At 40.0% G+C, this 16,750-nt stretch overlaps 1 protein-coding gene across 1 annotated transcript; it reads right to left on the bottom strand.

The window, feature by feature from the left end:
- Window positions 1-517: 517 nt before the first annotated feature.
- On the bottom strand, window positions 518-2,015 carry LOC121873947. Its single transcript, XM_042377826.1, has 2 exons — window positions 1,336-2,015; window positions 518-1,223 (listed from the first exon to the last, which is right to left on the bottom strand). The coding sequence occupies exons 1-2, from the start codon at window positions 2,013-2,015 to the stop codon at window positions 518-520; spliced, it is 1,386 nt and encodes a 461-aa protein (XP_042233760.1).
- Window positions 2,016-16,750: the final 14,735 nt, after the last annotated feature.

Here is a 16,750-nt window from a genome sequence, read left to right on the forward strand (position 1 = left end):
CATCGGGAGTAGGCAGCTACCAAACAGGGAGGTACTACCGCTTGGAAAGATATTGGAAGCATAATGTGTTATCTAATGGTAGACCCTGCTGCCATATGGCATCATCAAAATTGTGACCAAGTCCCAGGTTCCTCATCTGACTGACTTTCTGCCACATTTACACACAATTGCAGAGTCTCAATTGTTTCTCTTACAACACAACACACATATATTGTTTCTCTTGATCTTCTTTTTTGTGTGTTTATGTTTCTTCTTCTTCTTCTTCTTCTTCTTCTTCTTCTTCTTCTTCTTCTTCTTCTTATTATTATTATTATTATTATTATTATTATTATTATTATTATTATTATTATTATTATTATTATTATTATTATTATTATTATTATTATTATTATTATTATTATTATTATTATTATTATTATTATTATTACCATTATTATCATTATTATTAATATTATTATTAAAATATTTTCGCCCCCCAAGGCCCCAATGTGGGTCATTGACCTATGCCCAAGTGGGCTTAATCCCCGTAAAGAAAGAAAAAACAGGATTGCCTAAATGCCTTCGATCCTGCATTTAGGGGACCACATGGGCCATGGATCATGTGTTTCATGACCAGATCATGGAGTTCTTTATCTTGCTCTTTTTTAGGGATTTCTGCAGAAATTGCCAAATCATATTCTTCGGCTTTGATTTTGTGCTCTGGAGCTATCCAGAAAAGAAAGTGTGCATGGGGTAAACCTCTCTTCTGGTACTCAACGGTGTACAGCCATGCTTGCAAAGTACCAAATATTCCCTTCTTCATATGTTCCATAAACTTTTTCACTTTTAATCTGAAGACTCTCGCAACAATATCTGGTCGATCATGACTCTCTTGTCCGGGAGCCAAATTGTCAACAATTTCGGGCCAACGTGGATTGCATGTCATAGTGATAAAGTAATCTGCTCTTCCGTAGTGTCTCACAAAGGCCATCGCATCTGACCTTTTTTCATGAAGGTATCGAGGACCACCAGTATAGGTCGCTGGAAGCACAATGCGACGACCAACTTGATTTGGATCTCCATCAGCAGCAAGCAGACTATCACGTAAATCTGAGTAATTTTCAGCATGGAGACTTTGCTGTTCTCTTCTCCAAAACTTCAATCTTTCAGTTTCTATTTTGCAGTATGCATCCACCAAGAATTGCTGGAAGAGTCGCCTTCCAAGCAAGAGGTAGTTCCCTTCTCTGCACATAATATGGAAAGAGCAAAATTGCAACTGTGTGACTTTCCGACCATTTCTCCCTTGCAAATATATGTGGTAGCCGTCTGTTCCATATGGAAAAAAACAATGGATACATCAAAGGATCATAGGATCGATGTAGCTCTGAAATTCTCCTCAATCCACCTTGTTTCAACTGAAGAACAATATCTCTATTTTCTGTAGGCTCATTTGACATTAAAATTGCAACTTCAGCCCCTGTTGGTGCATTAAAACGCCGAGCATGTTCTCCCTGGGCACGCTTATTTTCCCAAATTACAATTTTCTTGTCATTTATGTTTCCTTGCCGTACTTGCTCTAGCGCAGTCTTTAGCTCCCTCACATAATGATTATTTTCATTTAACCAGGCTGTAATTCTCTCCAATATATCAGCATTTAAGTTTTGATGCTCTCCTCTTGCTCTCAGTTGATCTTCCAAAGTGTCCAAAAAGTAAACTTGAATGTATCTTGCCCCTCTATCTTCAGGAGGCATCAGTGACCCAAGTTGATGGTAAATTTGACCTTGGATTCTTACAGATGGATTCCAACCTTGGACAGCTGCATCTTTGTGACCAAAGCTGGTCATGGCAAACAGAGAGTTGTACTCCCTGAGTCTTGACAAAAAGTGTTTGCTGAATTGACTTTCCCCAGTGAACAGTTCTTCAAATAACTGAGGCAGAGGTGGAAATTGATCCAGTGTAACCTTTCCATTTCCACAGCACATTCCTAGTGATTCTCCAGTAAATTTCTTAGCGCCACACTGACAAAGTTTGGTCATTTCTCCAATTGCAGCCTTGTTACATGGGTCATTTTTGTCATACAGTAATGCAGAACGTTTAGCATTTTGAATCTCACGTTGTCTTAAATTTTGTTACCTGTTTCTATCAGCAATCAAACGCTGTTGTCTCTCTTCTTCAGACTCATTTCTTCTTGCAACGATATGGCGAAATCTATCGTGCTCCTGTCTTTCTTGATGCTCACCCAAGGTTTCATTTTGCCGAGACTCTGTTTGCCTCTGTCTTTGCCTAGAAAGTCGTTCTTCCCTTGCATCACAGCTTTCAGATTGACGACGAAGCCTTTGTGCATGTGGAGTATTTGTATAACTGGACTTTCTTTTCCGTGGCATAATGGATGTCTGAAAAAAATAAATAAATGAAAATGTTAAAAAAGTAGAGGCATTAACTAATAATTTTTCTTGCCATAATTCTATTGATGTTTTGTCATAGATAAAATGTCTAAATTTGCCAAATTTTTCTATAAAAGAGAGGTAATTTTTGTTGTTGTTTTACGTTTAATTAATAGAAAAAGCCCGTGATAATAATAGAGGTTCCAATACTCAAGTTATGGGCTTCCAAAATTTTCAATATAGGGGGGTTTAGCCCCCATTAGGGTGTCTTAATATTATTGAAATTTGCTGATATTTTGTGAATAGGCATCATTTCTGGTCATTTACCTATGGTTTAAATTTCATTTAAATCGAAGGGAAAAAAATTTTCAGTGGGGGGTTTGTGCCCCCCCCGGGGACCCCCTTTGATCAAAATGAAATATACTTATCCAAGTACCCTGGGTAATGTAGTTTCAGAATATATATGGTTATGGGGGTCTATCTCCAAAACCCTAGGAGGAGTTCGTGAACAAACAGACAGACAGGCGGAGGTTCACACACACAGTGAGACAAGAGCGTGCCCGAAGAAGTAGCTCCGGTTTAGCAGCCAGGCCGAGTCTGTTTTGGCCCTGCCCTCCCCTGCTATACCCCAACGCCCTACCAGCCTTACTACACCGGGATATTCAATAAAACATTCTAGTGATTAGTGAGCAGAATTGATTCACGGGCAGTGTTCTCTGTGCATAGGGAGACTTTCTCAGCAAAGCATTCAAGTCATCAATTTTAATAAGTGATTATCATACAGTGCTCGATGGTGCACCCCAAGGAAAAGTCAGACAGTGGGCACTTTATCGGTCACCTTTAAAGTGCCAGTGACGAGACCACCTTGGTATTTATACTCTCGTGATAACTGTATTGGCGACCCCCAAGCACCAAGGGACAAAGACCCCTACGGTCTTTACGACTGACAAATACTAACAGATGTCTACCAGTGTCAGTGGCCCCTCAAAGTGCCGTCGATGACAGCTGCTTCCGTCCACCCCTGGCTTAGTTTTCAACAGATGGCCACCAATCACTTACTCCCGACACACTCTGTACCATCTAAAGCGTGGGAACGGTTATCCTGATGGCAGTGTTGCTCATACGACTCAAGTCACTGAACATATTCCGCGGGCCGTGAACGAAGGCAAGTCATACACATAAGCCCATTAGAACCGTAACCTCCACTAGAAACCAGAGAAACCCACCCTGACAGACCATACCACCACACACTGAAGTTCCTCGGATATGAGTATGATCTCCCGTCTTTACTGCTATCCAACGTCACTTCCCTATGTAGCTAACAAGTTGGGCGAGCTGGCCTTCCTGATCCAGGTCAGCGCCCATGACGTCGTTGCCATATGTGTGAGGCTTGGCAAATTATTACCTGAAATGTGTCATATTGAGGATATCAACTCTTTCATCACCTTAGTTCACGCATGAGCCCAGCGGGCGTTGCCCTCTTCTGTCAAGATGATCCTCACATAAAATCCGCCTGGATGTTCAAGTCCCAGCAGGATGTGGAAGCATTATGGAGTGCGATATTAGGTACTCAGGCCCACCCTTTTCTTTACTGCTTCCATCATAATCTGTGTGGCATACCATCCGCCTAAAGCTCACCACCAGAGACACTCTTATCAATCATCTCATCACCACCTCAGACCACCTCAGGATTAGGTACCCATGTGCCAAGTTAGTATTATGTGGGGATTTTAATGAAAATTGACACCACTGATATCAGGACCAGCTATCACTATCTGAAGTTTGACCTTCCCCTGCGGTCAAAAATACCCTCCAGCCTTATCTTAACTAACTTAGCGGACCAGTACCAACCACCTCAGCAATGCCTCTACTCGGCGTGTAGCACACACACTTATCAGTGCTCTGGTCTAGCTACCCTCCCACTCAGTACAGAGACCCTACATCAAGACCTACAGGCGTTACTGACTCTGCAATTACTTGCGCCTCTTCCGGGCAGTGGATAGTTCACCATCCCTGGACTGAAGTACTTAAGCAGCGGATGGCGTGGAAACCAAATGGATAAATTATACCAGCACCCACCACGGAAGCTCACCACCACGCTTCTTCCCCGAAGTCCGTCCAGATCTCACCCAGCTGACTTGCCCTGGATCACCTGGGATCAAAGACTTATGCTACAGAGACAGGCCTTTCATCTCCAATTACCACATCGGCTACAGGTCATCGCAACCGAGTCATCCGTCACGCACTGCAAAAGAAGTCCCACTACCCAGCAAATTACAACACACAAACAGACCAACATCAGTCAATGGTATGGTAAGCTTAAGAACTCTGTGGACTAAACAATAAAACACACCCTCCTTCCTTAGCCATCTCACTGTTGACGCAACTGAGCAAACAAATAACCATTTCGCTACTATATGCCAGACGCTCCCCGGCTTGACACCACCACTCTCCCTGTACCTACTGGCCCCTTCCACTGACTTAGTGAAAGAATTTGAGTAGCAAAACACTTTGGACAAGAGCCCCTAAAAAATTAAAACGCTCCTACCCCCATTGACTTACCAATGAAACTCTTCAAGGAGTTCTCCCGAACGATAAACCCCTATGCTCCATAATCAATGCTTCTCTCCAGTCAAGCCAGATGCCCAGCTGACTGGAAGACCTCTTATGTACAGTGCCCCGGTCAACCAGCCCACAATCCCTTAAATCAGCTCGACCTATTGCAATCACCCCAATACCCAGCCCCTAATCTGTGAAAGTTTTGTGTTCGACTAGGCTTATGCTGATGTGCAGGGTCGTAGACCCTCAGCAATTTGGCAACATAAGCTTCTCCACCACTCACTGCATCTTGTCAGCTTTCTCGATTACATATACCGCCATCTCGAAACGAAAAAACGTCTGTAACTGTCCTTGTCATTGATTTCTTCGACGTTCGACCTAATTGACCACAATATAATCATCAACCAGCTCTGGTGACCTCGGGCTTCGGAGAGTCTTATACCATAACCTGAACTTCCTCAGTGACCGACGCTAAAGCTGGCCAACCTGCCTTCCGAGGGCTGTCTCCACCTTTCAGTCACTCACCTGTGGCGTCCCCCAAAGGCACCAAGATGGAGACCACTCTGCTTCCTTATGCTCATCAATGATGACCTAAGAGAAACCCCTGCTCGCTGGAAATTTGTCGACGACTCCACCATTGGGATCAGCGTCAACAATTTACCTCCCAACTATACCGCCCTTCAGAGTTTATTGAACAGTCTCCAAAACTGGGCCACCAACAACCATGTCACCATCAACCATACCAAGACCATGGTTATGCACATCAACCTCTCCTCCGACATTGTCCCACCTCCTTCCATTACTCTAGGTCGAGAACACACTCCAGGTTGTAGATTCACAAGCTCCTCGGCGTCACCATAGACAACAAACTAAATTGGAAACCACACGTCAATTGAAGTTATCAAATCACAAAGTTTCCGTCTCCATCTCCTCCGCCGACTCAAGTCCCTCAGGTTCCCTGCACTGACTCCTCAGTGTTTACACAACATTCATACTTCCCAAGCTCACCTATGCCTCCCCCACCTGCAGTCTTCCTCCTAAATGCTGCACAACGTAAACACCTAGAAAAAGTGCAAAAGAGGGCATGCAAAGATTATTCTCTCCCTTCCTACTCCACATATCAAGAAGCGCTCAACACACTGGCCCTTTCGACTCTCACTGACCATCACCGACCTCATCTACCAAATTTGGTAGAAGCTTCACCATCCCCCGACACCGGCTCTACCACCTGGGATCCCTAGTCCGAGGAGTGCTGTTCGACACCACAGCCGCATCAACCCATACGTGCACGAACTGATCGCTATAGAAACCAATGATCCCAACCATTGCCAAAAATTATCAATAACTTGTAATAAATCCAATTGTATTCACTCTGATAAACACTCTCCTTGCACTGTCACTATGTTGAAAATGAACTGTAGTTTTGAGCTTTTTCCCCCATCTAGTTATTATATGTCTTATTTGTGTCACTTATATTTACTTTTATATTATTTGCCTTAATTCGTAACCATTCTAAAATATGTAACTGTATATTTTCAACCTTCTGGCTGCCAAGCTCTTTCAATAAACCGTCGTTAATTATTATTAGGCTACAACTTTATATATATATATATATATATATATATATATATATATATATATATATAATATATATATATATATTAATATATATATATATATATATATATATATATATATATATATATATATATATATATATATATTAATATATATATATATATATATATATATATATATATATATATATATATATATATATATATATATATATATATATATTTATATATATATATATATATATATATATATATATATATATATATATACAGTATATATATATATATATATATATATATATATTTATATATATATATATATATATATATACATACATATATATAATTATTATATATATATATATATATATATATATATATATGTAGTGATGGGTTGTCAGACCACAGCTTATCCAAGAAAGCCAGACTTGACCCGACATTAGAGGGGTCAGAGTGAGAATATCCCAGCGGGTGCTCAAAGGTGTTACAAATCAACTAGCTCCCTTCCCATGTCACGGCCAACAAACATGTAAGAAGGCACCAGCCGACTCTCTCCCAATATACACAATATCCTACACACCGCAGAGAAGGCCAGACTTGACCTGACATTAGGGGGTGGTAGGAAGTAACTCTCACAGTTACCAAGGGTTATAAATCAACCAGGCTCCCTCCCATGTGACATGGCACCACAACAAACATGTAAGAAGGCACCAGCCGACTCTCTCCCAATATACAATAACCTACATACCAGAAGAGTCCAGACCTGACCTCATTAGCCAGGTCAAATGTAACCCTCGAGCTCAAGTCAAGAGGCCACATCCCAGGGCCTCTCATGTCACACACCCCCACCTGATGACTTTTCCAGAAGATACAACTGATAGTCTCTGAAGGTCCAGACCTGACCCTACATTAGCGAGGGCAAAGGTAAAGGGACCCTACGCCCCCCCGTTCAGCTCAACCCGGCGGCTGGTCTTCAAATATATAGGACGTCAGGCCCTCCCTCAGAGTGTCTTGAACCAAGAAGGGCCAGCTACCACGTCCCAGTCCCGCTCGAGGAAAGCCCGCCACTAAGTGTAACAAAGTCTCAGCCGGGTCCATCGACAGAGTGCTGTCAACTCCGTGTAACAGTAAGTGCTGGCTGTGTAGACTGTAGAAGTGCAGTGATCCCGAACCTCCCCAACGATCGACTAGTGAAGTGCCCATTCTAGTGAGGTTATGTTATACAAGAATACCATAGTCTATCATAAATTGTGTACGAACCCCATTAATCCCCTATTGAACTAGTAAAATAAAGCTGTAACACGCATTGGTGTTTTATATACTACACTTGTACTGTGCCTGTGTTAATATACAGTGTTGACATCACACCCTCGAGACACGCTACCATTTCCTCTCGCTATAATACTCTACTACTATAAACTCCTAACACCTCTTCATGTGAGATTTTGTCTCATTACATATATATATATATATATATATATATATATATATATATATATATATATATATATATATATATATATATATATATATATATATATATATATATATATATACAAATATATATATATATATATATATATATATATATATATATTTATATATTTATATATATAAAACAAAAAAAAAAAAAAAAAAAAATATATATATATATATATATATATATATATATATATATATATATATATATATATATATATATATATATATATATATATATATGCTGATTTCTAAGGAAAGAAGAAAACACGAAATTCCCAAGCGTTTCGTGTAATTCACATCTTCAGGGGCGAGTACAGACTAAGGAGAAGTACAAAAAAAGGTGTATATATACAGAGGAGGGTGAGACCAGGTCCATTTAACAAAAAATTCTCTCAAATTCCTTTACAACTTCTAAAACCTGGAACGTCAATGTGGCATTTAAAAACTCATGCACTGTTAAACAGATGTTAATCAAGAACTCCCCAACAACACAATGGGCATTTATAAAGTTCCTTGCAAGGAATGTAATATGTTTACTTAGGCCAGACAGGTAAAGATCTTGTAACTAGACTTAAACAGCATAAATATAGTGTTAGGACAGCCCAGAATCCAATGCTCTGTTTGTTCATCTGAGGGATAATAAGCATTGCATTGACTGGATATCTTGCCTCCTCAATATTTTCCCTGTAATTCAATTGACAGCAGGAACATTATAGAATCTAGTCTCATTAAACATGCCAGAAGCAGTCAACATGAATTTGAGTAATGACATGTACAAACTGGACAATTTTGTAATTAAGAAGATTTGTAACCTGGTGAGAAGGTTGGGTCACCTTACCCTCTGACCTGACTACCGACCGTTGCGGTGCTTTTTAAAGATTAGTAGGGTCATTACCTAATACCTGACCATTGTGGACCTGGTCTCACCCTCCTCTGTATATATACACCTTGTTTTGTACTGCTCTTTAGTCTGTACTCACCCCTAAAGATGTGAATTACACGAAATCGCTTGGGAACTTCGTGTTTTCTTCTTCCTTGTGGTTATCAGCATATACCTGGATCACGCTCAACAACAGTGATTTACTTGCATATATATATATATATATATATATATATATATATATATATATATATATATATATATATATATATACAATCAACACCTCAACCCGCCAGGATTCAGACCCACGGCCCACTAGCCCATGACTGTGACCGGTGAACGCTAATCGCTGGACCACCAGGATACAAAAGCAGTCCTAGACTTTGTTATATTTCACACAAAGCTTGTTCAACGAGCTTATGGCGCCGTGAACCTTTAATGGGGACTACGCGTATCACGTAGGTGGTTAGAGTAACGTTTTACCAAATCCTCGGTCACAGTCGTGGGCTAGTGGGACGTGTTCAATATAATAATAATAATAATAATAATTAACGGTTTATTGAAAGAGCTTACAGAAGGCTGAAAATATACAGTTACATATTTGGGGAATGGGTTACAATTATAAATAATATACAAGTAACATAAGGTGACACAAATAAGACATATAATAACTAGATGGGGAAAATACAGTTCATTTCAACATAGTGACAGTGCAAGGGTAGTGTTTACTGGGGTGAATACACTGATTTATTACAAGTTGATAATTTTTTACAATGGTTGGGACTGGGCTGTTCTTGATCAGTTCGTGCACGTATGGGCTGGATGCGGTTGTGGTGTCGAACAGCAATTCTCGGACTAGGGATCTCAGGTGGTAGTAGGGCCGGTGTCGGGGATGGTGTAGAAGCTTCTTACCAAATTTGCAGATGAGGTCGTGGTGATGGTCAGTGAGAGTCGAAAGAGGTCAGTGTGTTGAGCGCTTCTTGATATGTGGAGTAGGAAGGGAGAATAATCTTGCATGCCCTCTTTTTGCACTTTCTAGGTGTTTACGTTGGTGTGTGGCATTTAGGGAGGAAGACCAGGTGGGGAGGCATAGGTGAGCTTAGGAAGTATGAATGTTGAGTAGACACTCGGGTGCAGGAACTCCGAGGGACTTGAGTCGGCAGAGGAGGTGGAGACGGAAACTGGAGGACTTGACAACTTCACTGGTGTGTGTTTTCCAATTTAGTTTGTTGTCTATGGTGACGCCGAGGAGCTTAGTGGAATCTACAACCTGGAGTGTGTTGGGACCTAAAGTAATGGAAGGGGGTGGGATAATGTCGGAGGAGGTTGATGTGCATAACCATGAGGGTCTTGAGCATGGTTGATGGTGACATGGTTGTCAGTGGCCCAGTTTTGGAGACTGTTCAATAAATCCTGAAGGGCGGTATAGTTGGGAGCAGAATTGTTGACGCTGATCCCAATGGTGGAGTCGTCGACATATTTCCAGCGAGCAGGGGTTTCTCTAAGGGCATCATTGATGAGCATAAGGAAGCAGAGTGGTCCCATCTTGGTGCCTTGGGGGACGCCACAGGTGAGTGACTGAAAGGTGGAGACAGCCCCTCGGAAGCGTACAGCTTAGCGTCGGTCACTGAGGAAGTCTGTAAGCCATGGTATAAGACTTCTCCGAAGCCCGAGGTCAATAGCTTTGTTGATGATTATATTGTGGTCGACTAGGTCGAACGCTTTAGTGAAATCAATGAAGGCGACAGCTACAGACGTTTTTCGTTTCTCGAGATGGCGGTATGTAGAATTCCGCGTGCTATTGGACTAGTGAAATATATATATATATATATATATATATATATATATATATATATATATATATATATATATATATATATATATATATATATATATATATATGTGTGTGTGTGTGTGTGTCTGTGTGTGTGTGTGTGTACCAGTCCTTCTCCCTATGAATGCTGTTTTTTCTTTGTCAATAAGTCATCCTTCCAACCCATGATGAGCTTGCCAGGTTGCGGCTTTAATTGCATCATACACCAGATATGTGCGTGGTCATTACCCATCCAGAGGTGTAGGTATAGCATGACCCAACAGATATTTAATTGTTGTTGATTGTGTACTCTCTGTTACTACATTTATTTTAGCTCATATTTTATTACCATTATGCTCCCATAAATATTCTTGATCTTTTCCCATTATTACCTTACTTCAAACATTGCATATAAGTTAATGTAACCATGTGAATTAAATGATGATCATCTGTGTATGCATAGGTGGGCGAAGCTTAATGAAGCAGCCTTTGGTCAATACCCAGGTTCCTCCCTTATCTCACACTTGCCTTCTTTGAAAACAGTTGTCCTTGTCTCTTCTAGAGCTTGGTTCTGGCTAACGATGTCTATCTCTGTCTCTCTTCTTCTCTAATCCGCCATGTGGATTAAAGTTTGTGGATGCTTTCCATTAAAATGGTAAGTGGGAATCAGTGGTACTTACTGTATGCTGATCTCTCAATTAGGTTGGAAGCTCATTTATATTGTGTATTGTACCTTTTATTTGTAAATTTATGGAATGAAGGTACATTTACCTAGGTGATTCTATTTGTCCTTTTCGCACAGGATTTTATTCTTCAGCTATGACTGATTATTTGAGAACAATTTAAGAGAATATGACGATGTCTGCCCTCCTTAAAGCTAGCCACAGCAGTGTATCACTCGTGTCCAGCTCTGTGTATTTTGGGGTAAACTTGGGCACGATTAGGAGCCTTAGTCCAGTAGTTAATTAGTTAAATTTGTTATTTTTTAAAAAACGAAGCTATTTGTGCAGTTTCTTCCAAGTCTTATTCAACACATTCTATTTGATTTTTATATATTTCAGTAGACATGTGTTCCATAGGCTCATTGCGCCTTGTCTGTAAATTTAGTACACACATATTTTGTTGACATGTAAGTTTACTTCAAAATTCATCAGTTATTGTTTTATATTTACCAAGAATTTTGGTGGGTGCTATATGGACTAATATATATATATATATATAATCAACACCTCAACCCGCCAGGATTCGAACCCACGGCCCACGAGCCCATGACTGTGACCAGGGAACGCTACCTACTGGACCACCAGGATACTAAAAGCAGTCCTAGACTCTGTTATATTTCACACAAAGCCTTTTCAACGAACTTATGTCGCCGTGAACCTCTAATGGGGACTACCCGTATCACGTAGGTGGTCAAAGTAACGTTTTACCAAATCTGGCTTCGAAACGCGAGGATCCATATATATTTCATTAGCCCAATAAAGCAAGTAGACTTCTACATACAATCTACACCTCAACCTGCCAGGATTCGAACCCAGGATTCCCCGGTCACAGTCATGGGCTCGTGGGCCGTGGGTTTGAGTCCTGGCGGGGTGAGGTTGTTGATTTTATATATATATATATATATATATATATATATATATATATATATATATATATATATATATATATATATATATATATATATATATATATATATATATATATATATATATATATATAAAGTTGTAGTCTGTCTGTCTGTTTGTTCACGAACTCCTCCTAGGGTTTTGGAGATAGACCCCCATAACCATATATATTCTGAAACTACATTACGCAGGGTACTTGTATAAGTATATTTCATTTTGATCAAAGGGGGTCCCCGGGGGGCACAAACCCCCCACTGAAAATTTTTTTCCCTTCGATTTAAATGAAATTTAAACCATAGGTAAATGATCAGAAATGATGCCTATTCACAAAATATCAGCAAATTTCAATAATATTAAGACACCCTAATGGGGGCTAAACCCCCCTATATTGAAAATTTTGGAAGCCCATAACTTGAGTATTGGAACCTCTATTATCACGGGCTTTTTCTATTAATTAAACGTAAAACAACAACAAAAATTACCTCTCTTTTATAGAAAAATTTGGCAAATTTAGACATTTTATCTATGACAAAACATCAATAGAATTATGGCAAGAAAAATTATTAGTTAATGCCTCTACTTTTTTAACATTTTCATTTATTTATTTTTTTCAGACATCCATTATGCCACGGAAAAGAAAGTCCAGTTATGCAAATACTCCACATGCACAAAGGATGAGGCTTCGTCGTCAATCTGAAAGCTGTGATGCAAGGGAAGAACGACTTTCTAGGCAAAGACAGAGGCAAACAGAGTCTCGGCAAAATGAAACCTTGGGTGAGCATCAAGAAAGACAGGAGCAAGATAGATTTCGCCATATAGTTGCAAGAAGAAATGAGTCTGAAGAAGAGAGACAACAGCGTTTGATTGCTGATACATTTCGCCATATGGTTGCAAGAAGAAATGAGTCTGAAGAAGAGAGACAACAGCGTTTGATTGCTGATAGAAACAGGTATCAAAATTTAAGACAACGTGAGATTCAAAATGCTAAACGTTCTGCATTACTGTATGACAAAAATGACCCATGTAACAAGGCTGCAATTGGAGAAATGACCAAACTTTGTCAGTGTGGCGCTAAGAAATTTACTGGAGAATCACTAGGAATGTAGGCTGCTGGAGAAATGGAAAGGGAAAGGTTACACTGGATCAATTTCCACCTCTGCCTCAGTTATTTGAAGAACTGTTCACTGGGGAAAGTCAATTCAGCAAACACTTTTTGTCAAGACTCAGGGAGTACAACTCTCTGTTTGCCATGACCAGCTTTGGTCACAAAGATGCAGCTGTCCAAGGTTGGAATCCATCTGTAAGAATCCAAGGTCAAATTTACCATCAACTTGGGTCACTGATGCCTCCTGAAGATAGAGGGGCAAGATACATTCAAGTTTACTTTTTGGACACTTTGGAAGATCAACTGAGAGCAAGAGGAGAGCATCAAAACTTAAATGCTGATATATTGGAGAGAATTACAGCCTGGTTAAATGAAAATAATCATTATGTGAGGGAGCTAAAGACTGCGCTAGAGCAAGTACGGCAAGGAAACATAAATGACAAGAAAATTGTAATTTGGGAAAATAAGCGTGCCCAGGGAGAACATGCTCGGCGTTTTAATGCACCAACAGGGGCTGAAGTTGCAATTTTAATGTCAAATGAGCCTACAGAAAATAGAGATATTGTTCTTCAGTTGAAACAAGGTGGATTGAGGAGAATTTCAGAGCTACATCGATCCTATGATCCTTTGATGTATCCATTGTTTTTTTCCATATGGAACAGACGGCTACCACATATATTTGCAAGGGAGAAATGGTCGGAAAGTCACACAGTTGCAGTTTTACTCTTTCCATATTATGTGCAGAGAAGGGAACTACCTCTTGCTTGGAAGGCGACTCTTCCAGCAATTCTTGGTGGATGCATACTGCAAAATAGAAACTGAAAGATTGAAGTTTTTGAGAAGAGAACAGCAAAGTCTCCGTGCTGAAAATTACTCAGATTTACGTGATAGTCTGCTTGCTGCTGATGGAGATCCAAATCAAGTTGGTCGTCGCATTGTGCTTCCAGCGACCTATACTGGTGGTCCTCGATACCTTCATGAAGAAAGGTCAGATGCGATGGCCTTTGTGAGACCCTACGGAAGAGCAGATTACTTTATCACTTTGACATGCAATCCACGTTGGCCCGAAATTGTTGACAATTTGGCTCCGGGACAAGAGTCATGATCGACCAGATATTGTTGCGAGAGTCTTCAGATTAAAAGTGAAAAAGTTTATGGAACATATGAAGAAGGGAATATTTGGTACTTTGCAAGCATGGCTGTACACCATTGAGTACCAGAAGAGAGGTTTACCCCATGCACACTTTCTTTTCTGGATAGCTCCAGAGCACAAAATCAAAGCCGAAGAATATGATTTGGCAATTTCTGCAGAAATCCCTAAAAAAGAGCAAGATAAAGAACTCCATGATCTGGTCATGAAACACATGATCCATGGCCCATGTGGTCCCTTAAATGAAGGATCCCCATGTATGGTCGACAGAAAATGTTCCGCGCAAGGCGCGGGTAATTCGGCTAGTGTATATATATATATATATATATATATATATATATATATATATATATATATATATATATATATATATATATATATATATATATATATATATATATATATATATATATATATATATATATAGATTATATAACTATCATCAGATTTTGATCTAGTTATTTCATTCAATTTGATTCTATTGATCTCTGGAATCAATTTGATTTTAATTGAAGTGTATATTTATCACCTGTACTGTTTAGTAAGGGGCTTAATGAATCGTTCACTTTTATACAAGGTGGTGTCATACAAGGCTCTAAGTTGAAAGGATTATAAGGTTAACTTTTGAAAATGGTCGCCGGTGGTCCTGGAAAAGACCTTTACCCTGCTGACCTGACCTTGATATAAGACAGTGTTATTCACTGATTTTAGGAGAGCCACTTTGGCAAAAGAACATTCCTTGAGAGAGCCATATTTACTGCTAATTATTATAAACTAGCGGAATCGCTCTTTTGCTAGGCCACGGTAGGACGCCACCTTCCGGGACGCTCCACATTGTCTCACTGTAGTGCATTAAGGTTGACCACATTTTTGGTTTTGCCATTAGCAGCAAGTATGTACAGATTTTTGTCAGTTCCCACTCTGGAGCATCCAACATAAAACTGTCCATGAGAGAAGGAAGGAAACACCAAGTTTAGGCCAACCATCTTTAGGGACTGTCCCTGGCTTTTGTAGATGGTCATGGCAAAGCTCACTTTAACCGGGAACTGAAGTCGCTTGAACTCAAATGGCAGGTCAGTGGTGATGAGAGGTATCCTTGGTATAAAAACATCCTCTCCTTTAGCTTTTCCTGTCAGTATTGTAGCTTCCAGTACATGTGGTATCATGTTCTTCTTGTGAGCGACTCGTCTCTCATTTTGAGTATGATGTCTCGTTTCTCAAACTCTTGACCGACAATCAGGATGGCTACTTCATCAACTACAGGAGCATTGAATCTTCTTTCATGTTCTCCCTTAGGGGTCGTGTCTGCTTTGATCCTGACTTTGTACTCGTCAGAAGGCATGTTTTCCAGGGCATTTTTAAATGACTGTACATACGTGTTGCGCTCATGCAGCATTTCTTGGATAGATAGGACAATGTCATGTCTGACACCTTGAATGTTGCCACACCTGATAGTAGTCTGCTTTTCATGATCTCCCATGAAGTAGATTTGGAGGAACTTTGCCTGCTCATCTTCCAGTGGTAAGAGGGATCCTGCTTTGTGATAGACTTGACCCTGGACTTTGAATGTGGGCATGTATCCGTGCTCACGAACTACTCTGGTAGCTCCAAAGGATGTCATCTGGAAGCATGAATTGTACTTCAGTATATTTTCCAAGAAGTGTTTTGACTGGTGTTGTTCCCAGCATGAGAGTCTTCAATGGTTGTGGTGGTTTTTCCGAATTTGGCAGTCGTACTTTCCCTTGAGAGCAGCATAGTCCAGCAGATTCTCCTTTGTACTTCTTTGCACCGCAGTATTCACATTTCTTATCCATGTTGCCAATGACTACAGAGGGATACTTTTCATATTCAATATATAACATCATCCATCATCACTCCGGGCGGCTCTTTCGCTATGCCATGGTGTGAAATATCGTGTGAAATATCGTACGTTTGGCATACCTCGTTAGAATGGACTACCTACCTACCTTGTTAGAATGGACACCCTAGAAAAGTTTAGAGATTAAAGAAAAGTAAGCTGTAATGAGAAAGAGCATAAGGATAAAATTAGCTATAATACATGGGATGGGATACGACTTTTCAACCTCTGTGTGGTGTAATGGATGGAGGGAATACGACTTTTCTAAGTGTGTGCGTCGGGGCTGTATCGGATCGGATTGGTTGGAGTGTTTTTTGAGATCACTACATATAACA

The sequence above is a fragment of the Homarus americanus genome, unplaced genomic scaffold (assembly GCF_018991925.1).
Source record: "Homarus americanus isolate GMGI-L3 unplaced genomic scaffold, GMGI_Hamer_2.0 scaffold25827, whole genome shotgun sequence".
Lineage (NCBI taxonomy): Eukaryota > Metazoa > Arthropoda > Malacostraca > Decapoda > Nephropidae > Homarus > Homarus americanus.